Source organism: Crinia signifera, chromosome 9 (genome assembly GCF_055691185.1).
Source record: "Crinia signifera chromosome 9, ASM5569118v1, whole genome shotgun sequence".
NCBI classification, from domain to species: domain Eukaryota; kingdom Metazoa; phylum Chordata; class Amphibia; order Anura; family Myobatrachidae; genus Crinia; species Crinia signifera.
In genome coordinates this window covers 125976475-125999939 of record NC_139225.1, presented here as the reverse complement: position 1 = coordinate 125999939, position 23465 = coordinate 125976475, and the positions used below count along the sequence as shown (strand labels likewise).

At 45.2% G+C, this 23465-nt stretch overlaps 1 protein-coding gene across 1 annotated transcript; it reads left to right on the top strand.

Annotated features, from left to right (window-relative positions):
* Positions 1 to 2005: 2005 nt before the first annotated feature.
* Positions 2006 to 21226, top strand: LOC146035966 (cytochrome P450 2C11-like). Its single transcript, XM_083159694.1, has 8 exons — positions 2006 to 2167; positions 6745 to 6894; positions 8935 to 9095; positions 9185 to 9361; positions 13120 to 13261; positions 16452 to 16639; positions 18393 to 18534; positions 20395 to 21226. The coding sequence occupies exons 1-8, from the start codon at positions 2038 to 2040 to the stop codon at positions 20574 to 20576; spliced, it is 1272 nt and encodes a 423-aa protein (XP_083015820.1). The 5' UTR covers positions 2006 to 2037; the 3' UTR covers positions 20577 to 21226.
* Positions 21227 to 23465: the final 2239 nt, after the last annotated feature.

The following is a 23465-nucleotide window of genomic DNA, read 5'->3' as shown; positions in this document are numbered from 1 at the left end:
ACCGACATTTAAATTCCCGACAAGGTCAAAATACCGACATATAGAATGTAGACAGGAGAAAAAGTCAACATGATTTTCGTTTTTTTTTTCACTGTTTGTTTTACCCGAATGTTGACACAGTCGACAAGGACACAGTTTGAAGTCAACCGTAGCCCCTCGCATCGCTCACTTCGCTCGCAATGCTTTGCGCACGGTGCCTCGCTGCGCTTGGAACACTATCTTATTCTCCCACCACGCCCTAGTGGATGGTAGGATGTCGGGTCAAAAAAAACAGTGAAAAAACCCAATGTCGACCTCGCAACCTGTCTACATTCTATATGTCGGTATTTTGACCTTGTCGGGATTTTAAATGTTGGGATTTTGACCTTGTCGGGATTTTGACCGTCGGTCAATGGTTGTCGGTATTTTGACTGCATCCCCTATACCTGCCTCTGAAAATAGGAGATAGACAAGGCAGTCAATATGTCAACTGGTACAAAAGGTTGACCTGTTGATCCTGTCGACCAAATGACTGTCAACAATCTTTTGTCGACCTACTAACTGCATATGATCCTTTGATCTTTTAATCCACCCCCTCGCAGGACATGTTTCTAGGCAGGGGTGACACTTCAAGTTTGACACCAGATGAGGCTGTGAAGTACTGTATCTATGTAGGCTGGGAAAACGTGGGTGTGGCTTGTGGAGGGGCAAAGCTTCACAGGAGGGAGCATGGCTTTGGAGGGGGATTATTCAGACCTGCCCAGACAGCTGTGAAATCGCAGGCCGGACGATTATCCATTGACTGTACATGCATATAGATCGCTGCTAGCATGCTTGAGGTCATCCTGCGATAATATTCAGCATCTTTTTTTTTTTTTAATCACTGGCCATTTGCAAATTGATTGACAGGACTTGTGGGTGTCTTCTGGGAGTGTCAGGGAAAATGCAGGTGTGGCCAAGCATTTTCAGGGAGGGTGTGTGGTGTCAGCTCCGACCTCCATCAGACGGTGTTCATCGCAGATGCTGACTAGGTCCTGGGCTACGCACAGACTGCACACACTGGAATTCGATTGCGAATGGATTTGCATGAATTGCTATGATATTTTAGCATCCTTGCACAGGGCAGGATTTCACTCTGGCTCTGCAGCCTAGAGATCAGGTCTGAATAACCCCCTTGGATCCTAAACACCATTTTTCATCACTCCAGGGATACCAGAGATGTTATTTACAGAACCCAGCTTCTGTCACTGAGTAGGAGACAGCATTTTGGTTTCACCCCTTAGGGGGTGATACCCGGGTGCAGGCAACCCGCACCCCTGCAGTGACATCGCTGTTTGTAGGATGTGACTTATAGCTTTGCAATAGTCCCATGGGGGACCAGACACTTAGATGCTTGGCATAGATATGAGATAACACAAAGGGGGTTATTTTGGTTCACTCTTTCTGACAAAAATCTTCTTAGATGGACAAAACCATGTGCACTGCAGGTGGGGCAGATGTTACTTGTGCAGAGATAATTAGATTTGGGTAGGGTTTTACTTCAAAGTGAGATCTATATTGCAGTGTAAAAATAAAGCAGCCAGTATTTACCCTGCACAGAAACAAAATAACTCACCCAAATCTAATTCTCTCTGCACATTTTACATCTGCCCCCCTGCAGTGCACATGGTTTTGTCCATCTAAGAAGGATTTTGTCAGAAAGAGTGAACCAAAATAACCCCAAAAGAGCTGTCAGCATGATGGATCCTCACCCAGTCTGTGATTCCTTGCACTCCCATATTTAGTTACAAAGCCTATCATTGAATCTGCCACTTTCCATTTAAGCATATGTACTGTGTGCCATGCAATTTCCATTCTCTTTTACTTGGCACCAAGCTGCTGAAACTGATGAAAGAACCATGTTCAATGGCCAGAATTCAAACACTAATTAATTTATTATATTAACACTTCTATGTATAAATACCTGTACTGAAGTCTTATGAAGGACTAATTTGTAAACTGTATTAAATACTGTCCTTATAGCTCAGTGAAAAGTATGGTCCGGTATATACCATCTACATGGGAATGGAACCGGTCGTGGTGCTCTGCAGCTGTGACGCCGTGAAGGAGGCTCTCATTGAATATGGGGAAGAGTTTGGTGCCAGGGGTCACATGCCTCTGCTGGACAGGATAAGTGGTGGCGGCCACGGTAAGGCTACAGCTAGAACAGTAATGGACGTCACATGACTCATATTCAGAATGTTGGCCTTGATATCATTTTCATGTTAACTTGGCTATTGTTTAATAATAGCTGTTACCCTAGCAGTATATTCTAAATTCATTATCTTCTTAGAATCATTCTATGTATACTGATCTCTCCCAATCCTGACCTACAGTATTGCAAGAGTCTATTTATATTACTCCATGGGGGTCATTCTGGTTCCTTCGCTTTTGTTTTGTTTCTTTGAATGTGCATAAGGATTTATGCGCATGTGCCGGCTCTCTTGGCGAGTAGACTCACATAGTCGTCAGCCCATTTGCACGGAGCAATGTGGACGTGGGGCGGTGGGCCTGGGTCGCGCCAATGGGAATGCCCAGCGTTTTATGGGCGTCCCCATAAAACCTCTGGGTGTTCCCATGGGATTGCGGGCTGGAGGAGGTGTGCCAGGGGTGGGTGGCTGACATCACATGACTCAGCCGCCCAGCCTGTATTAGGTTGGAAACTTGCAAATATAACTCAGTTTCCACTGAAATATATTTGCATGCCCTGGAGAAATCATTCGATGGTCGGTGACACATTCCCTCGCATGGTTCCGAGAGGATACGGTGACGGCAGAGGGTGGCGATTAGGTGGGTGGTGGTGGGGCCTCCTTTAGGACTCGGCAAGCTTCACAGCATACCGAGTCAAACAGTTGAAGGGCCCATGGCCCTAGATATGGCAGCTTCAGCCACCACACATCATCTCCAATCATCTCAAATTCGACATATCCCTAAACTGGTTACACACTAAGTTACCATGTGCATACACAGTTACCAATAGTTGGTGTGATGTGTTCTGACTGAAGTAACATTTACATGTGCCCGCCCAGTTGTGCCTCTCTGAGTTACTGGCAGCCTTTGCACAAATAGACAGATATATCGGCCATTGGCTGTGTTGCAGAGCCTACGTGATAGGTCTGTTGATAATATTGTTCACAGACATACAGTATGGCTGGCAAACACCCACTGACGTGCCCACAATAAAGTGAACATTCTGTTGAATAGCCAAATATATTGGCCAGTGTGACGCAGTCAGAGCCGTCCCTAACCAATTTAATACCCTTGAAAAAAATTTGGTCTAGTGCCTCCTAGCACCACCACACCTTTTGGTTCTGACCTGGCACCCACCACCCAGCAGCACAGATCACAGCAGCCAACAATACCCCATTGAAATCCCATTGAATTCCTAATTTTGGTGCCATGCCAGCAAGAGCATTGGCACCCCCATACAGTGGCGTAACTACCCAGGGTGCAGGGGGTGCACCTGCTATGGGGCCCGGGGGCTTGGGGGGCCCGGCAGGCACTCCCCTGCACCCTCTTGTAGTTTTTTTTTCACACTCTGCTCCCCATGTACAGCGGGGAGCAGGAGGTCTGGAGGCAGTAGCCGTGTGCAAGGAGCGGGGAGCAGGAGGACCAGTGGCGCCGCCTTTACAGTACAATGGAGGACAGAGGCAGCACCTGTCCTGTACGCATAACTGCCTGTACAAAGGGAGAGGTTTGTCCGGTGGCAGCAGCGGTGTGCAAGTCGCAGGGAGCTGTGAGGAAAGAAGCGCCTCATGTATAGTACAGCGGGCAACAGAGGCACAGCGGCAGCGTCTGTACGCATTGCTGCCTATACGCAGGGAGAAGGTAATCTGGTGGCAGCAGCAGTGAACAACGGAACAAGTCACCGAGGAGGCCCAGCGGTGCCACCTGTACAGCATAGGATAGAGGCCTGGCGTATGCAGGGAGAAGAACGTACTATGGCAGCAGCAGCGGTGAGCATAGGAGCGGGCACTTGGTTTATATACCTGACAGCATTGTGTATAGCTCTTACTGCAGTGATGGGGGCTGTGCGGAGGGGGTAAATTAGGGAGCACTGTACAAGGTGCTTAGCTCTCCCTGTTTCCTTTCCTTTCTTTTTTCCCTACTGCGATCTCTCTCCTCTTTTTCTCCCTCCCATGCTCCCCCCAACCCCTTCCTCCCCACTCTCTTTCCCCTGTGCTCCCTGCTCTTTCAACTCTTTTTCTACTTTCTATGCTCCCTCTCCCCTGCTTGCTCTCCTTTTTCTCTCTCTGCCATCCCTTTCTCCTCGTTTCTTTTTCCCCTCCCCAGTTTCTTTCCTCTCTTTTTCTACCTCTTATGCTCCTCCCTCTTTTTATATGAAGTACTCTGTCTCTCTTTCTTTCGTGACCACCCATCATTCCCTTCTGTTTTCCTCTCTCCCTTTCCCCAACACCCTCTTTGTGTTTCTCTCTTTATTCTGCCCTTTAAGGGGCACTATAGTGCCAATGATGGGGGGGCCCTCACAAGATTTTGCTATGGGGCCCACAATGTTCTTGTTACGCCCCTGCCCCCATATTTTAATAGAAAGAGTGCGTGCTGAAGGTGTTCGAGCCAAAAGGCTGTTATTGCTGGGAAAGGGTGTGGCCACACAATAATTATTATGATTTAGGCTTAGTGTGCCCCTAGCCTTTCCAAAATGCCTTCAGTATTTGCCTAGTTCGCCTATGCCTAGGGCCGGCTCTGGATGCAGCATTATTGCTCCTGTCCCCCGCAACACAAGCAAAGAACATTTTGCAACAAAGCTGATGTTCTTTATTACAAATTAGTTATCATGTCTTCTATCTAAATGGACCTATCTGTTCTGAGTCTTCTTTAAGGCCCTAATACGCTATAACCATGTATTAAACAGATCCCTGTCAAGTCTTTCAACTCAAACTGCTTATCTGACACCGCCAGCCCCTTCCCACCTTCCTTCCCTTACTACTTATGGCTTAACCATATACTTCAAAAGTAAAACTGACACCATGTGAACACAAACCTTAATCTGTTTGAACCAGCATTCCACACCCACATTTCCCTCTATTACCATATCCACACTACAGTATGGGGGACATTTTCAAAGATATACATACAAATTGCGTTCAATGGTTATATGAAAAGAGAGTTGATCCTAATTCACAGTATTGTTGCTGAATATTAATAGGCGTCTCTACAAATGTCTGAAATTCCATGCAAGCTTATTCATTGAAAACATATTTCTCATATTCTTTATATTATATTGTGACCCATTACGAATGTTGTATATACTATATTTTCCCATGAATATATCTGAGAACTTTCTAAATAAGGGAAAAATACTGTAGAAAAATACTATTTATCTTCCAGAAGGTGCTAAATAAATGAGTATATTCTGATTGGTTACCCGAAAGCAACTTCCCATGTGAGCTAGAACTCCCATCTTAGTAAATTTCCCCCTTTGTTATATTTTTCCTTTTAATGAGGGTTCTGACCTTACAGCTATAGCCCCGCTCCTCGCCTCCATGTTGCTACCGAACGACTTAAGAAATCCATGTGTAACCACACATGCTTTATTTAACTTTGACCCTCTCACTTAGGGACCGATTCAAGCCTCTTTGCACAGGTCTAAATTCGGCACCCGTCTCCGATGATGGAGGTCTGCCCATGGGCATAGGTGATAATGCACATATGCAAACCCCCATAAGCAAGCGCCTTCTGTGAATTTTTCACCCGCCTCCGATTCGATGGAAAGGATCAACCGAGAAATAAATCCTGACTTACTTTTCACGGCGAACAGTGAGCAAACGTTGAATGATTTTTTTTTTCCTCTGTGTGGGCACTTGTGAGCAGGTGTGTAAGAGTGTACACATCTGCTCGTAGAGTAACAAGGGGATTTGGCTGACTGGGTGGGGGGCGCGCAGCGGGGCAGCGTTTACCTGCTTGCTAGGACAGGACAAGGTCATGCTGGGTCACCCCCTGCAATTGCATCGCTAATATACAGCGCAGGGTCAGCATGTAAAGGGTTACTCCACTGCCTGCACAGATGAACTGCAAAGCCATGGTTTGGGTGGCAGCAGATGTCTGTGACATCATGCAGCCACTGCAGCCCGTTATGCAAAACGGTCCAGACATGCCCCCAACAATGCCAGGTCGATGTGCAAACAAATCCGCATGGCTGCTCTCCTCGCATGGCCTTAGGCAGAAGTCTCATAATACAACTGCAGTTTAAAGGGTCATACATGCGCCTACAAGAAAATGGCCTACAAGCAAATTTGATCCATCATTTTGTAATTAATTGTGCAGCGATAATTCATCAACTTTGCAAAAAAGGACCCAATTATGTTCTCATTAGCCTCTGTAAAACAATGCAGAATTTCCATCCACACAAACCAAAAAGCCCCCATACACTAGGTAATTCGCATGCAGTTTGGGCTCATTTTCTGCGATTGCAGTGATCAATCACAGGAAAAGAGCCCAAATTGCATGTGAATGACAGCAGGTCCGATGCAAAGCATGGTCACGTGTGCATCATACAGGAGCCTGTGAGTCACATTGGGCAGGCTTGGCTGGAATCCCATGCGATATATCAGATGAAAAAGGCTCAAGGGGGCAGCTCAAGGGAGATCGTGAGTGACTCCTTTGAAGGGAGAAGTCATCCTAATGTATACCCAGCAAAATCTTAGGTTACCATTTGCAGGCTAGGATTAATCATGTACACATGATATTCTTTTACACTATTTTCAGGGGTGGTCGCTAGCAACGGTGAACGATGGAAACAGCTACGTCGCTTCTCTCTTATGACGTTAAGAAATTTTGGAATGGGCAAAAGAAGCATTGAAGAAAGAATCCAAGAAGAAGCCCAGTTCCTTACTGAAGAATTCAGGAAGAGCAATGGTGAGTCCAAATAATTTGGTATTATAGGGGTATCCCACTATCTCCATCAGCATTGGTGAAACTGAGATCACCTCCACCGACCAAACGCGCTGCCTCAGTGTCATCATTGACTCCTCCCTCTCTTTCGTCCCCCACATTCGTGCTCTCTCACAGTCTTGCCGCTTTCACCTCCACAACATCTCGCGCATCAGACCATTCCTCTCCACTGACGCAACCAAAATTCTCATTCACTCTCGTGTCATTTCCCGCCTTGACTACTGCAAAATCCTTCTCTCCGGGCTATCACTCGCCCGCCTCGCCCCTCTCCAATCCATTCTTAACACCGCTGCTAGGCTCATATTCCTCTCCCGATGCTCTACCTCCGCCTCCCCCCTCTGTCTATCTCTTCACTGGATCCCCATTCCTTTCCGAGTTCTCTTTAAACTCCTCACCACCACCTACAAGGCTCTCTCCTCCTCCACCGCTCCTTACATCTCTTCACTGATCTCTATCCACACTCCCTCCCGTCCTCTTCGCTCCACCGCCGACCACCGCCTGACCTCTCACCTAATCACCTCCTCCCACACCCGTGTCCAAGACTTCTCTCGCGCTGCCCCCCCTGCACTGGAACAACCTCCAAACATTCATCAGGCTTTCTGATTCCCTTACCTCCTTCAAGCGCTCCCTCAAAACCCACTAGCCTACTTATTCTATTGTTTTTCGTTCGTCCACCTACCTCCTTTTAGTCTGTTAACTCTTATGAGTAGGGCCCTCCTTCTTAACTTACTCACCCTAACTCTTCACCTGCGCTCCTACACTGTTCGTCCCTTCCTCTACTTCATCTTCAGTCTCCTCGACAATTTCCACACCTACTTCTGAACTGATGCTGATTTTAGTTCTACCAGCTATACCCCTATTTATGCTGTATTTTATCAACACACCCTGTACGTTACCTTGTAATTAGTTTTTTGTTTACTATGTACGGCGCTGCGGACACTTTGTGGCGCCTTATAAATAAACAAACTACTACTAGTAATTAAGAAGAGATTATTATGGGAGGGTGTGGGTCATAGGGTTGACAAAAATAAGGTCGACAGTCAAAAGGTTGACCACTATTGGTCAATGGTGAAAAGGTTGACACATGAATAAGATCCGCATGCATTATGTCGACATGGTCAAAAGGTTTACACAAGCAAAAGGTCAACATGGAAAGGTTCGATATGAAAAATGTAGAGTTTTTGTTGACGTTGGACATTATATACATATAATAATGAACCAAAGGGGCTGTTAATGCAAATGGACAAATCAGTTTTGTAAGTCCAGTTTTTTGGACAAATCTTATGTGTTCTCTCTCTGCATACAGTGTGCCCAGTTTTGGAGCGTACACATCTATATACAATATATAGTTGTACTTAGGGAAGTCAATCCTGGGATTCGTATTTTGGAATATTATGTATTTCGGAATTTTTGGTATGGGAGACTCTGCCTGTATATTGGATACAGGTTGAGTATCCCCTATCCGAAATGCTCGGGACCACGAGCATTCCGGATAGGTGAATTTTTCGGTTTTTGGAATATATTTTTTAAAGCATACTTACCTGTCCCCTGATGGTGTCCGGTGGTCCCTCTGCGTCCACGCAGTCCCCGGGTGTCCACAGCAGGCCTCCGGCATCTTCTCTGGGTCTCCAGCGGTCCCAGGAATGCATTGCGCGAGTGTGCGCGCGCACCGGTGACGTCACCGGCACGCGCGCACACTTGCGCAATGCATTCCTGGGACTGCTAGAGACCCTGGAGATGATGCCGGAGGCCTGCTGTGGACGCCCGGGGACTTGGTAAGTATGAAAAGAGGGTTAGGGGGTTAAAAAAAAATAAAAAAATAAAAATTCGAATGATTCCAAAAACCACGGTTTTTGGAATAATTCGGATAAGGGATGTCCGGATACCGGATACTCAACCTGTACTATAATGAATTCAGAATACACAGATACAAATAAATAATACAGAAATATATATAAAAAAAGCAAATGGCAACAATTTCTGTTAACTCTTCTCTAATGACAGGACAGCCTCTGGACCCAACATTCTACTTTGGCAAAGCTGTTTCCAATGTAATATGCTCCGTGGTGTTTGGAGACCGGTTTGAGTATGATGACAAAACTTTCCTCCGCCTTCTAGGTCTCTTAAATCAAGTTTTTCAATTATTTAGCTCTGTATGGGGACAGGTAAGGAATAATTGTGACCCAATACAAAGCCTGTGCTATTTTTAGAAAAGCAATTATTGCACCGAAGGCATTCATTTTTGTTTCTTTAGATGTATAACGTCTTTCCCAAAATTGTTGGAAAGATGCCAGGACCTCACCAGAAATTCTTCAAAGCAATTGACGGCATTCAGGAATTTATTGCAGAAAGGGTGAAAATGCACAAGGAGACGTTTGATGCCAGTTCTCCTCGAGACTTCATTGACTGCTTCCTCATGAAGATACAGCAGGCGAGTTCCAAATTCGCCAATCTTCAATACTATACTATCCTGACAAATTATTTTACAAACTCTTTTTATAGACATGTTTTTGCTTCTGTTTTTTTTTTTTTTTTGTGTTATATTTAACAGAAAATGAACATTTGTTTTTTAAATATGAACACTGGATGTAACTTTTTTTAAATGTCAAATACTATCTATAGGACATTACTGACATGGTCAGTTTACCTGCGAATATACACAGCCTAGTCAACAGGTCTGAATCAGGCCCAATGTACTGTAGTGAGAACCACTCAAGTGATCTTATATTAGTCAATAGCTATATACTGAAGCAAAATATGTACAGTAAGAACATGAAGATACAATTTATTGCAAGAAGTGATAATGCCAAAAACGTTCAATTGATAACGGTATTAATATACTCCACATCAGTTTTCAATATTCAAATATGTACTTTAAGCTCTTATTATTATTATCACCAGTATTTTATAAAGAGCACACATATTAAAGAGTATATTTTGCCATTCCAATAAGCCCCTACTGAGCTCATAGAACATACTCCCTACCACATGTACAAATACGACATTAGTGCCATTAACATTATGCCCACACAGTAGTAGTGCCCTTCACACATTATGCCCACACAGTAGTAGTGTAACTTGTAAGTTATGCCCATGCTGTGATAGTGCCCCTTGCAAGTTATGCCCATACTGTGGCAATGTCCCAGACATGTGATGCTAACAGTAGTACAGTATTACTCCTTACACATTATGCTACACAGTAATAGTGCCCTGTCAGAAACCGCGGTGTAAGTTCACACCGGCGCATGCATCCACGTTCCTTACCTGGTGTGTTTTGCAGCGCAGGCCCCTGTCCTGTGCTGTCCCTGGGTACTGTCCATGGCAGGATCTGAGAGGCATTGCCCTGAATTATTGCCGGCGTCCCATGCTGGTCCTGGGCCGGGCCCACGACACATGGGTGCCGCCATGACACCTGCAATCACATGTCTCTGTTGTCCAATGATTTCCCTGTGACCTTATTGCTCTGACCTGTGCACTGACTCATGTGACCAAAGTTGTGCACAGGTACTTCCTGGACTTAATTGCTGCTGTAGCTTGCAGCCAATCACAGACCAGCTGTGGGGATATAGGCAAAGCCATTGGCCCATTACCCCTGCCTTGAACAACTTGCCTGATTCCTGTGTGTATCCAGTCCTCAGCGGTGCAAAGTGGATCCTGTCCAGAGTCCCTGTGCAAAACCCTGTGCAAACTACTGCTGTCATCTGCTGCTGATATTAAAGCTCCCTGGCTCTCCTCACCGGCCAGGTTACCTTCCTCACTGTCTTCTTACTCCAGCTCCCAAGGGAAGAGGATAGAGCACTCCAGCATCTTCAAGCAGAGTTTGCTGTTGCCCTTAAAGGGCTATACCACCTTTTGACTCCCAAGTCAACACAGGCGTCAACTCCTGTGTCGACTCCCAGGTCGTCAACAGCCATGTCAGCTCCCAGGTCATCAACAGCCGTGTCAGCTCCCAGGCCGTCAACTCTCATGTCGACTCCCAGGTCGTCAACATGCTCCTGTCGACTCCCAGGTCGTCAACAGTCATGTTGGCTCCCAGACCATCAACTCCCGTGTCGACTCCCAGACCATCAACTCCTGTGTCGACTCCCAGGTTGTCAACAGCCGTGTCGGCTCCCAGGTCGTCAACAGCCATGTCGGCTCCAAGGTTGTCAACTCCCGTGTCGACTTCCAGGTCGTCAACAAGCTCCTGTTGACTCCCAGGTCATCAATACCCATCTGGCTCCCAGGCCGTCGACTACCCTCTGGCTCCCAGGCCGTCTACAGTACCGTGTCAGCTTCCAGGCCGTCAACACTACATGCCGGCCTTCCGGGCCAGCACAGACCAAATATCAAGTTCCAAGTTCCTCAGTTCCAAGCTCACTGCCACTAGTCACCGTCCATCTCCAGTGACTGGCCAGTTAGCTGTGGGGAACTCAGGTCAGAGGGCCGCAACCAAACCTCCTTGCGGGGGTCCCTGGTGAAAACCGTCGGTGGTGTTAGACTCCGTGCCTCTGACCACAGTCTCTTCAGCTCTCCCTGCCTAGCTGTGCCCGCAGTGCCAGTGATACTTCTATGAACCTTTCCTACTTAAAGCCTCCTGTGTTCCAGTTCACAGCATCCACCACTGGGCCGCTGCTGCCACAGCCGGGAACACCAGAGACCCAAGCCTTGACATGCCCCTTACGCAGTATGCCAACACAATAGTAGTACCCTTTACACATTATACCCATACAATAGCATAGAGACAGAGAATTTGATGGTAGATAAGAACCTCTTTACCCTTTTAGTCTGCTCTTTTACATTTATCTTTTTAGTAACTTCAACTATATTTATTCTTTAGTTCTTTAAGAGGAATGTCTTATGCCTTCCCCAAGCATGTTTACATTTTCCTACTATCTTAGCCTCTATCACATATAGATGGAGCCCCTGCCATCATTGGCCGGGGCTCGCCAAACCCTCCCCGTTGGCGAGCGCCGGTGGCAGGGTCTTCACTGAACTGGGACGCATGTGTGTCTCACATGCACGCGCATCCCAGTCTCTCGGCGGGGACGCTGCATGTCCCTGCTTATCTCTGCTTCAGGGAAATGGGCAGGGTTATGGGGGGGGGGGGCGCTCAGGGCAGCGCGGGGGAGGCGGCGGGGACTGGAGGAAGGCTCTGTTGCCCAGGGGGCGCGCGACCATCTCGTGCGCGCGCGCTCCCTGGCGGGGCTGGAGTTAGAAACGCCAGCCCTGCAAAGATGAAGACAGCCCCATCTGTATGATGGGAGGCTATTCCACTCATCCACTATACTTTCTTTGAAGTTATTTTTACTCAGATTTCCCCTGAACCTCCCACCTCCAGCTTCAGGGCATATCCTTGTGTTCTTATACTTTTCTTCATTTGAAGAATGTCTCCTTCCTGCACCTTGATATAAATGAAATTTTTGATTATATCTCCCCTTTCCCTTCTCTGCTCCAAACACTTTCCAGGTAAATTTTGTGGTGTAGGCCATTCACCATTTTAGTTGCACTTCTTTGCATAGTCTCTAATGTAATGTCTCTAATACTTCTGGAGATACTGTATGGCCTCCAGAACGGGACACAGTATTCTAGATGAGGTCATACCAATGACCTATACAATGGCATTAATACTGATTTGGCTTCCTCGTTGCTTTGCTTACATGCCTTCAAATCATCTAAAATGGTGACTCCTAAATACCTTTCCTCCTTTGTAGTCACTGCATTGCAACAATGATAGAATTCAGTTTGGCAGTAAATGGCTATAATGTAGCAGCTTTTTCTTGATTAAGTGTTACTGTGTACACTGATGACTATTGTCGTTTTATCAAATGCTAGTTAAAAGCCTGATAATATGTCGGCTTAGTCCCTATCTGCTCCTACCTCCCATTTCTGTCTTCACAGCTCCCTCTCTTTATATCCAGCACTATTGAAACAGATTATTTTGCTTTCACTTTCTCTTTCTGAGTAAAAGTGACCTCCAGTGGTCACTGGCGGTACGTCCCCTCAAAAAGGTGAGGCGTAGTTAGGCTTTTATATAGGTATAGATTAATATTTATTAAAATGTATTATTAAATAATAAAATAAATCATCTTTTAGCTTACTATCAATGTAGCAGATGGGCAATAAATAATGTCTTCTTGTTGACATTATCGTATTTAATCAAAGACACAGGATGTATTAGTTATTTATTCCTGCATGCCATTTCTACAGGAAAAAGATATTCCTCAGAGTGAGTTTCACATGGAGGCCATTGTCAACACCACATTTGATTTGTTTGGTGCTGGTACAGAAACTGTTAGCACAACTCTACGTTATGGACTAATGATCCTCCTCAAACATCCAGATATTGAAGGTTAGATATTTACTTGACATTCTAATAAGAACTAGAGCTGTACCCAGACTCTCCTGTTATGTTTTTGGGACTAAATAGCTGTCATGCTTTGGTTTTAGCAAAACCACACCTCGTGTTTTGTTTTTTTAATCTGAATTTGGATTTCTTAAAAATTTATAAAAACATATAAATCATGTGATTTGGATGTGTTTTTGTTCTTAAAGTATTATTATCACAAATAATATAAATTTCCATTCTGTTTCAGTGGGGGAGGGGCTTAGGTACTTGTGTACTTTCACGGCTCCCATTGCATGCCATCACATGCCATATGTAGTGGCATGCGATGGGATGCGATTTTTGCCGGGTTTTAAGCATTTTTATAAAAAAATCGCATGCGATCGCATCGCATGCGATTTTTAACAGAAATGCATCCAAATGCATTGAAATTAGTATCAAACATGTTCAATGGCCCCCAAATGTCATTTTTCAGGCTGTACCACCCCCACTATCAACGCGAACCCGAAGCGTGGCGAGCGCAGCGGTACGCGTCCTACGACCTTTTCGTACCCCCACTATCCACGTCGGCGTGGAGTTGAGAATAGAAAGTGTGGCGAGCCCGAAGCGTGGCGAGCGACACCTGTGAAGCCTGCGAGGGTACGCGTATACCTGGGAAGGTATCCCGTGTCCCCTCGCCACGCTTCGGGCTCGCTGCGCTCGCCACACTTTCTATTCTCAACTCCACGCCGCCGTGGATAGTGGGGGTATGAAAAGGTCGTAGGACGCGTACCGCTGAGCTCGCCACGCTTCGGGTTCGCGTTGATAGTGGGGGTGGTACTGCCTGAAAAATGACATTTGGGGGCCATTGAACATGTTTGATACTAATTTCTATGCATTTGGATGCATTTCTGTAAAAAAAGCATGCGATGCGATTTTTTACTATGCGATGGACATCGTGGGAGCCGTGATTGTACACAAGTACCGGGGCTTAAATGCAATCCAAAACCCACTAGATATGGTTTATAGATCTTCGAAATGAATTTTGCATGGTGACATGAGTCGGGACTCAGAACCCTATAGTATCAAGATTTGGGTCTCAGTTCAACTAAGAATGCCAATGATTCTATGTGTTTTCTGCAAAACCAAACCACTCATCTCTAAAAAGAATATTCACAGTATGTCATTGGGCAGAGTCAGGCCAGAAGTTTGTATATTTTGACGAGGCTACTCCCACATCTAGAGAGAAATCTTTCTCAACAGCAATTATTCATTTAATGAAATACTGTACATTGGTGCCCTATTTAATGCAATGGCCCCATAGTAGTGCCCTAGTTCACATTATACCACACAGTGCCCCAATTCATATTATATTGTTCCAAATGAACAAATTAACCATATGCCATACTGTACTTCTACTAGTACACATGCCATACAGTGCCCTCAATTGACACTATGACACACAGTGCTCAGCTGGCATTTCTAGGAACCTGGATATACAACTTTATGACCTGGGTGCAGTTCATAAAGGCCCTAGAATTGGGCATCCTAAGGCTTTGGGCTCCATAGCAATGGCATTACCTGCACCCACATGGGCATAGTGATAACAGATCTGCATTTGTGAAAGGGGTTATGTTGAATTAGGTCTAGATCAGATGGAACAAGCAGACTCTGTATCATGCAATGCATTACAACAGAGTTTCCCAAACCCAGGTGACTTAACTTGTACCTTTAGTTAATTTATTAACCATCTGGATTGAACCATAGATATCATTAAAACATGAACTGTAATAGCAGAGTTTGGGAACCCTGATTTTCAGTATTCCTGATACTATCATGTCTAACAATTTGTGTCTATGGGGGAGGATGTATCAATGCATGGAAAGAGATAATGTGAAGAGAAATAAAGAAATACCTAGTCAGCGTCTAACTGCTATTTTACAGGCTGTGTTTGAAAAATGACTGAAGCTTATTGGGTGTTACTTTAAATCTTTCGCTATTATCTGTCTTCTGTTTGTAAAGAGATTTCCTGTTTCATTTCAATGTCAAAAAGTTGACAAATTAAAAATAAAAAAAAAAAACAAAAAAAAACAATTGCTCTGAGTTTGCATCTACTGTATTCATAAATTCTCACACAATAATACAAAGTTTGTCTAATTAAGTCTGTGTAGGTTGTGGCACCAACATAAGATGTTCAGGCCCCCATACATTAGTCCGACTTAGTTATCGTCGGACCTGATTGTCCTGGCAGCTCCCCAGGAGGGATCACAAGCGATTAGGTACTTCACGTGCCAAGTTTTGCATGTGATATTTCGCATACGGGGAGCTGCATGCCAAGGGAGCAGGGGGGCGGGGGATGCCGGCGAGGAAGCAGGAGATGGCAGCGGGCAGGGGATGCCCATGAGCAGAGAGCTGGGCCAAGGGAGCGGGGGGAGGGGGTTAGTGGAGGGAACCAGGGAGCCGGACCCCCCCCCCCCCCATATAAATGAATGGGCAGCCACTAATACCCCTTTCAGACCGCACTTTTGCCGTTTCTTTACCGTTTTAAAACGGTCATTTCTGCAGTCTGAAAGCTGCAGAGTGAATTTACCGGTTCTATTGAACTGGTATTTCTAAACGGTAATAAAGCAGGGTCCTACCCGTTTCAGACCCATTTATTTTCATCCACTGTTTTCTATGGGTTAAAACAGGTTCAGTGTTTTGAAGGAACAAAAACTGCATTCAAATACCGTTTAAGGAGAAAAACTGCACTGAAATACCATTTAAAGACATGCGGTGTGAAAGGGGTATTAGCTGACAGACCTGTTTTGAGAAACATTTTAAAATACCTGGTCAAAGCCAGTTTTGCGGTCTGAAAGCAGCATAATTGGCTGAGACCTTTCTCAGCCAATCGCTGATTCCCCTGACTGGTTCCCTCTGCCGCTCCCCCCTGCTCCCTCCACCCGGCTCTCTAGTCGCTGGAATCCCCCGCCGGCTGCCGCTCCCTGCCTGGCTCTGGACTGCACATAACATTTAGCAAATCTTATGTGCAGCACGTCCGACCTCCCGACTCCAATCTGATGTGCACGGGACCTCGCATTGGGTTGTACGGGATGTCTACATGTACGATTTGGGCTATCACAGCCCGATTCATTCGAATCAGGTGAAATTCTGCCCAAATTGCATAGTGTATGGGGGCCTTTAGAGATTAGAACATATATGTTTTACATCCCTGCAGAACACATCCATAAAGAGATTGACCACGTCATTGGCAGAAACAGAGCTCCAAATATTGAAGATCGTGCTCGTATGCCGTATATGGACGCTGTCATTCATGAGATTCAGAGATTCATTGACCTCATCCCGATGGGAATACCACACAAAGTGACTCGGGATCTGCACTTCAGAAACTTTGTCATTCCTAAGGTAAGGACAAATGCATCCATTTTTACCATACTGTATGTTACTGTCCTTATACTTATGTCACTTGTTATTGGGAGTCTCACTGCAAACTTCACTTTATAGAGCTTGACACAAAATATCGCCATCATTTGCATGGCAAAGTAACTTCCTATGAACCAGTTCCTCGACTGTAATAAACAGAAGAGTCAGAAGGAACTGTGGGCCTGTGATAGACTGCTACCATTGCTGTATTAGGTTTCTCAGAGCAGGTTCATACTATTTGAGATGTGTTAGGTGAGTGATCTAACTCTATTAATGGAAAGGTTCTTGCTCTTAGAATTAATTTTGATACAAACTCAGGTTCAAAATGGAACCCAAAAAACTTGAGTATGGTTTTGCAAAACAAAACAAAGATCTAGAACCAAAACAAAAACACAGGGGACTGCACTCATCTCTATTCATTATATATCAATGAGGCAATGAGGATTATACTGCACCAGGGCCTGATTATAGACCTGAACCTGGGCTGCATATGTTTGCAGCCTAGCGATCAGGTAAACGCTACTTGCCTAAATACCGCCCCCTCTGTCGTGCAAATCCCCACTGTAAAGTGTGAGGGGATGTGTACGGCAACACATCTCTATGCATGTGGCCGCAAGGAGGAGAAATAATTAGATGGTCACTCACTATCAAATGATTCCTGCAGCCTTCGCTAAGAAAAGTCAGCCTGGACCTCCTTTTCTACCACCCATCCGGGGCAGGTGCTGACGTCATGCGATGTCAGCCATCCACCCCAAACAGGCATCGCCACGCCTGGGGATGCCCATAAAATGCTGGGAGTTCCCCTGTTCCAGTCTCCAGTCTCCTGCCCGCCCCCTTCCCATTCCTGGGTCTTGCACATGCGCGTTTTCGCACATGTGCAAACCCCTAAATTCGGCCCGTTATGGAGGGTCTGAATCAACCCTAAAGTTCTCCGGAGACAGTGTAAAATGTGACATGATTACATTCACCAGCTTGGCATTCCAGTGTCCATAGAACTTTGGATATGATGGCAGTCCGGTGTTAGACACTCAATATTGGTTTTACCAGCTGGAGCCATATGCTTCATTGTGGAACCAGAACGTTTCTGCAATGTACATAGAGGCATCTGTAGGAGATAGAATCCTCCTGTTTGCATATGAAAATGCACAATTAGAACACTCTTCTGATCCAGTGACCAGCCAGGCTGTGTAAGCTGAAGCTTCAGCAGGCTGGCTCTAGCATCTAGACACCTGGGTCCAGGAAGTCTGTATACAACGATGTGAACCATGTAACCATCACACCTTCAAAACGGGGCAAAATGCCCGTGATTTGAGGAATGGTGCCACCTCGTTCTGTACTCCAAACACTGCAGCTTATCAGTAATGCAGTGGCTGACGGGGCTGTAAGCAATATCATAAGACCCTTTGTGTACATGCGCAGAATAGGTCTTGTGTCTGCACAGTCCCGACCTAAACACCATACTTGTAGGAAAAACCATTGTGTTTACCTACAAATATGAATTAGACCATTACAATATGTCTGTTGATAAATTATTGTATTATACAAACTACACAACATAAATCATAATTTATCGCACAATAGAGAGATTGTTTTAAAAAATAAATAATTTCTAATGTGTAACTACTATAGGAGATAACTGGTTAGAAACATTCTAAGAGACTGCAGTAAATGAATATTCTCTTATACAACCCAATGTGATAAAATGGTTAACCTCTTTACATTGACTGTTTCCCAGGACACAACTGTTTACCCAATGCTGAGTTCTGTACTGCGTGACCCCAAGCAATTTAAATACCCCAATCAGTTCAATCCAGGACACTTTCTGGATGACAATGGGAAGTTCTGTCGGAATGAAGCATTCATGCCATTCTCTTCCGGTACGTCTCTATAGTTAAATCCTAACTATTAAATGACAAAGCTATAATATTAATAAACTATAACAATAATTGTGCAATCTAGACAATGTGATTATAAAGGTCCTTCTTGTAGAGCAGGCATGTCCAACATTGGCCCTCCAGATGTTGTGAAACTACACATCCCAGCGTGCTTTGCAATAGTTTTAGCATTCTCTAATAGCAAAACTGTGGCAAAGCATGCTGGGATGTGTAGTTTCACAACATCTGGAGGGCCAACGTTGGACATGCATGTTGTAGAGTATAATAGTATGAGGGAAGTTCCAAAAGTAGAAATAAACAAGCAGATCTAATCCAAATTGTACATCTTATATGTACCTAATATTTGTGTGACTGCTGAGAAACTCCTACTTCATACCTCTAAACTAACACGAGAGCTCTTATTTTATCCAGTTATAATACCCTTTAGCAAATAACACATTTCAGTATACTGCCATACCCAGGATTCAAACCTATAACTTGTTGCATTCCAGTCAAAACCCCTACTCATTGAGCTATTTGTTGCTGAAAAAACACTATGGCCAGTATTCAATGGCCGGGCTGGCGGCTGGCAGCGAATCCTGTGTAGGATTCGCTGCACTTTCGCCACAATTCTCCCTTCAGAGAGATTCGCCCAGCAGCCTCCCGTCCTCCCTATTCAACGCGTCAGGGGCTCTCTACCCCTGACGGCGATAATCACTCTCTGGGGCGAATAGTCCAGGGCTCTCTCCCCTGCTGCTGCGGCTACACTGCCACTGCAGGGGATTGAGCAGAGTCCCGGCGGGGGAGCGCGCTGATACTGCCAGGAGCCCCCGCACAGCATGAGGATGGGGACGGCTCCAGCAGCAGTAGCAGACCTCCGGCTCCAGCAGCCCCAGCGCTGACATCTGCGATCACCGCGCTGGGGCTGCCAGAGCCAGAGGTCTGTTGCTGCTGGAGCCGTCCCCGTCCTCTTGCCTGTCAGCTCATGTCCCCCGCATCCCCTCCCCCCCACCACCACAACCAGCGCAGCAACACACATGTGTCCCACCTGTGGGGGTGTCCAGTCACTTTGTGGGGGTGAAGAAGGGCTCGCAGGGTGCTGGCAGGGTGCTGGGATCGGAGCCGCTGCACTCACTGGTCCCGATCAGTGCAGTGAATATATGAATATTAATGAGCGGCTCCGGCTCCCGGCCCCCTGCTGGCGAATGTGTAAAAAAAAAAATAATATATTGTTTAAAAAAAATATATATATATTAAAAATATATTCATGTGCTGCAAGTATATGAATAAAAATAGCATGCCCTTTCATAGGAAAAATATTCTGATTTTTTTAACAAAAAAAAAAAATTAAAAACGCTTTAATTTAAAAGATCACATTACAGTTCACCTAAAAAAGATGACGAATGCTAAACGGAGAATCATGGCGAAAATCAATGGAGAAAGCAGTTCTCCATTTGAGCATTGAATACACGGTCGGCGAATTCCACTAAAAACCTCATTGAAAATCACAGGCGAATTGTGGAGAATCCTTTATGGCGAATCGGCAGACATTCGCTGTTCATTTGTGGCGAATTGCCTCCATTGAATATGGCGAATTGTTTTTTGTGACAGAAAATTCGCCGTTAACCCAGCGAATTGCCAGATTCACTGGAAAAAAAACGGCGAATCTGAGGCATTGAATACTGGCCTATAAGATTTCTAACTACATGATGCTGTTTTACACGGGATTAAAACCCATTGCATGTGGTATCTTAAGTATCTTTACTCTGCCCAGTTTTATCTCACATTTATGTTGTGGCTACTGTTTTACCGTTCTCTAGAAAAATGGGGATCAACTAAAGTAAGTGTAATTTTATCCTCCAGGAAAAAGGATCTGTCTTGGGGAAGGTCTGGCGAGAATGGAACTTTTCCTGTTTTTCACCACCATTTTACAGAACTTCAGTCTTCGGACACCCATGGACACAGAAGATATAGATTTAACACCATTAATGAGTGGATTTGGAAATTTTCCACGTTACTACCAGCTGTGCTTTATCCCACGCTAATCATTAATGTTCTCAAAATATGTTTACTTTAGTGACTTGAAAAGTTAGTACTATGTGCATAATTTACTAATTGTTGCAGGAAAGAATCATATACAGATACAGAAAAAAGTAGGACTTATAGAGCATCTTGCACCAACACCTGACAATTCTGTAGTGTACAGGTACTGTACTGTCAAAAATATATTATACATTTAAAATTATATTAAATTATATTGTTTAATAAACTTTCTTCAGGCTTCACCCACTCTGTGGAATGCCCTCCCAAGCACAATAAGACTCTCCTCCGTCTCCAAACCTATAAGCGTTCCCTGAAAACTCACCTCTTCAGGCAAGCTTACCAAATTCCAGATCCAGCCACTTAACCTTCATATACTGTTCCTATCTAATCACATCCCCACTGTACAGTCCACACATATCCACTCTTTTCTTCACAGTTTCCATCCTCCTGACCACTGGCCAAACTGCTGAGTCACCGTATCTTACAGCACACGAGGAACCTTTGCATTCTGGTGGACTTTATGCAATAAAGATTATCTATCCTTGTGTATCAATGCCTATTTCCCTATAGATTGTAAGCTTGCGAGCAGGGCCCTCACACCTTTGATTGTCTGTAAATACCCAGTTTGTTGTATCACTGTCTCCTTTGTAAGGCGCAACGGAATATGCTGCGCTGTATAAGAAACTGTTAATAAATAAATAAAATAAATATTGTGAATGAGTATTTTCTCCCCTTGGCTGACAAGAAGTGGCGAACTAGTGTTGTATCTATGTCAGGGGTTGGGCACCTTTTTTCTACCAAGGGCCATTTGGATCTTTATAAAATCCTTTGAGGGCCATACAAAAATTCCCAACTGAAAAATGATCCTGCTGTAGTATATATGGTAAAAAATGTAATTAACTCACCCATAATGCGATGGTTGGAACTGCTTCTTTGGTCAGGCTTTTGATGTTAGCTGGTACTGATGCGTTGCTACAAGTGGTGCTGACAGGTCAGCCAAGCCCTGGTAAAATGGAGGGGGGTGGGGATGAACACTGAGTGGGGGGCCTGGCCCCTGGAAGGAAAATTTTTTAACTCAATTTGTGCAAGATGCAGGGTGTGGGCAGCAATGGCATTGCGCACAGAGGGAAAGAGATGACAGGCTGCAGCTGCCTCTCTCCCCAGTTCAGCACACGGCACTGAGCAGTATTTGCTGAGCTGGGGAGAAAGGCTGTGCTGCGGTGGCAACCTGTCCTCTCTCTCTCTTCCTGTGACCGACTCTCTGCAACAGGGGAGGGAGAAGCGGGACGCAGGTCCCTCCAACAGACCTGGATCAAAAGTACCCCCTCCCCCTTCTTCTCGACGTCACTGTTTGCTACTCACAACTAGAGATGAGTGGGTTCGGTTTTTATCTCCAAATTATCGCAATTTCAGATTTTTCCAATTGGCTATCGGCTGGCTTTTTTGAATAGGCAATAAGATCCCGCTTTGACATCCAAGGCGAACCCGCTCATCTCTGCTCACAACTGGTTTTACAGGTTTGCGTCGGTCAGTCTGGAGCGCAGTCGAGTCTTTGCAATGGTACAGTAAGTATTGAAAAGAATGGCTCACAGCAGTAAGTTGTTCCAAACAGAGATGCATACTGTATTTCGATGCATGGATCCTCAAAGTGGGAAATTTATTATTAGTAGATACACCCAGCTTTCATCTAAACGTCACTTTGTAGCGGAATGATTTAGTGTAATGTGCAGGTTACCAGGCACATCATCTGGTTCTACATTGAACGGTATAGCAAAGATGTTCAATTCCATTTGTTTACTATTCACATCCTTAAATCTTTCATTAAGTGCCTAAATTAAACCTGCACATTCACCAGGTTATTGAAGTGTCGTAGAAGCCTTTAATTTAGTTTCATATGATTTTACATTTAAAAGCAGGGAGCTGAGAAGCTGGTTGGGGCCCTGCAGCTTGACGTACAGCTCTGAGAAGCAATCCAGGCAGGCAACCAGGGCCTGATGGGTCTCAGGGGGCCCGACCTGCGACCACTGCCAGGGGTGGAGCAGAGCTGATTAATACTGGTCAGGCCCCTGCAGGCTCTCAGTGTCCGCCAATAGTCCTCTATGGGGGAGGGGGGTGGGATTTTATGGTGGGGCAATAGCCCCAGCTGTCCTGACTGCAGTTGATGGTGGGGAGTGCAGTCCCTGCTGTCCTGACTATGGGGGTGGGGGGAGCCGCTCAGAGGCAGAACTCTGGGAGGCAATGGAGTCATCTGCCGCCGGGCTCCTGTTTCCAAGGGGGCACCTCTCCTCCCCATGCAAGTATAAATCAATTATTTAAGAGCCAAGATATTGCCTCTGTAGCTGAGTTCTGAGAAATATATGTGTTATCTATCTATCTATATTTCTATATAAATATATATTTTATATAACGTTTTATTGGGTTGTGTTGTGTATGTGTGTGTGTGTGTGTGTGGGGGGGGGGCACCAATATATATCTTGCCTCCGGGCAACTGGAACGAACTTACGCCACTGGAGCCGCTACTGTCCTGACTGCAGGGTTGCGGGAACCCCTGCTGTTCTGACTGTGGGGGGGGGGGGTTCAGTGAACTGGTCATGAGGTTGGATTATTTGTATCCTCTCTACTCAAAGGTTATGGCAGGACCAATTACCAGTTAACTAAAGATCACCATAGGTGAGATGTTTGTAGATACGGTTGGGGCTCCTATGACAATAGGTATGAGTTCTTAACATTGTCCATCAGCTGCACCCAAGAACTTCAAGACTGGGTAAAGAGAACTCATATACTTGCGTACACGCTGGCCGATATATCAGCCATTCAAATGATTGGCCAAAATATATCTATGGCCACACACTGTAATGCCTATTACATATTATGCCACATAACTGCCGCTT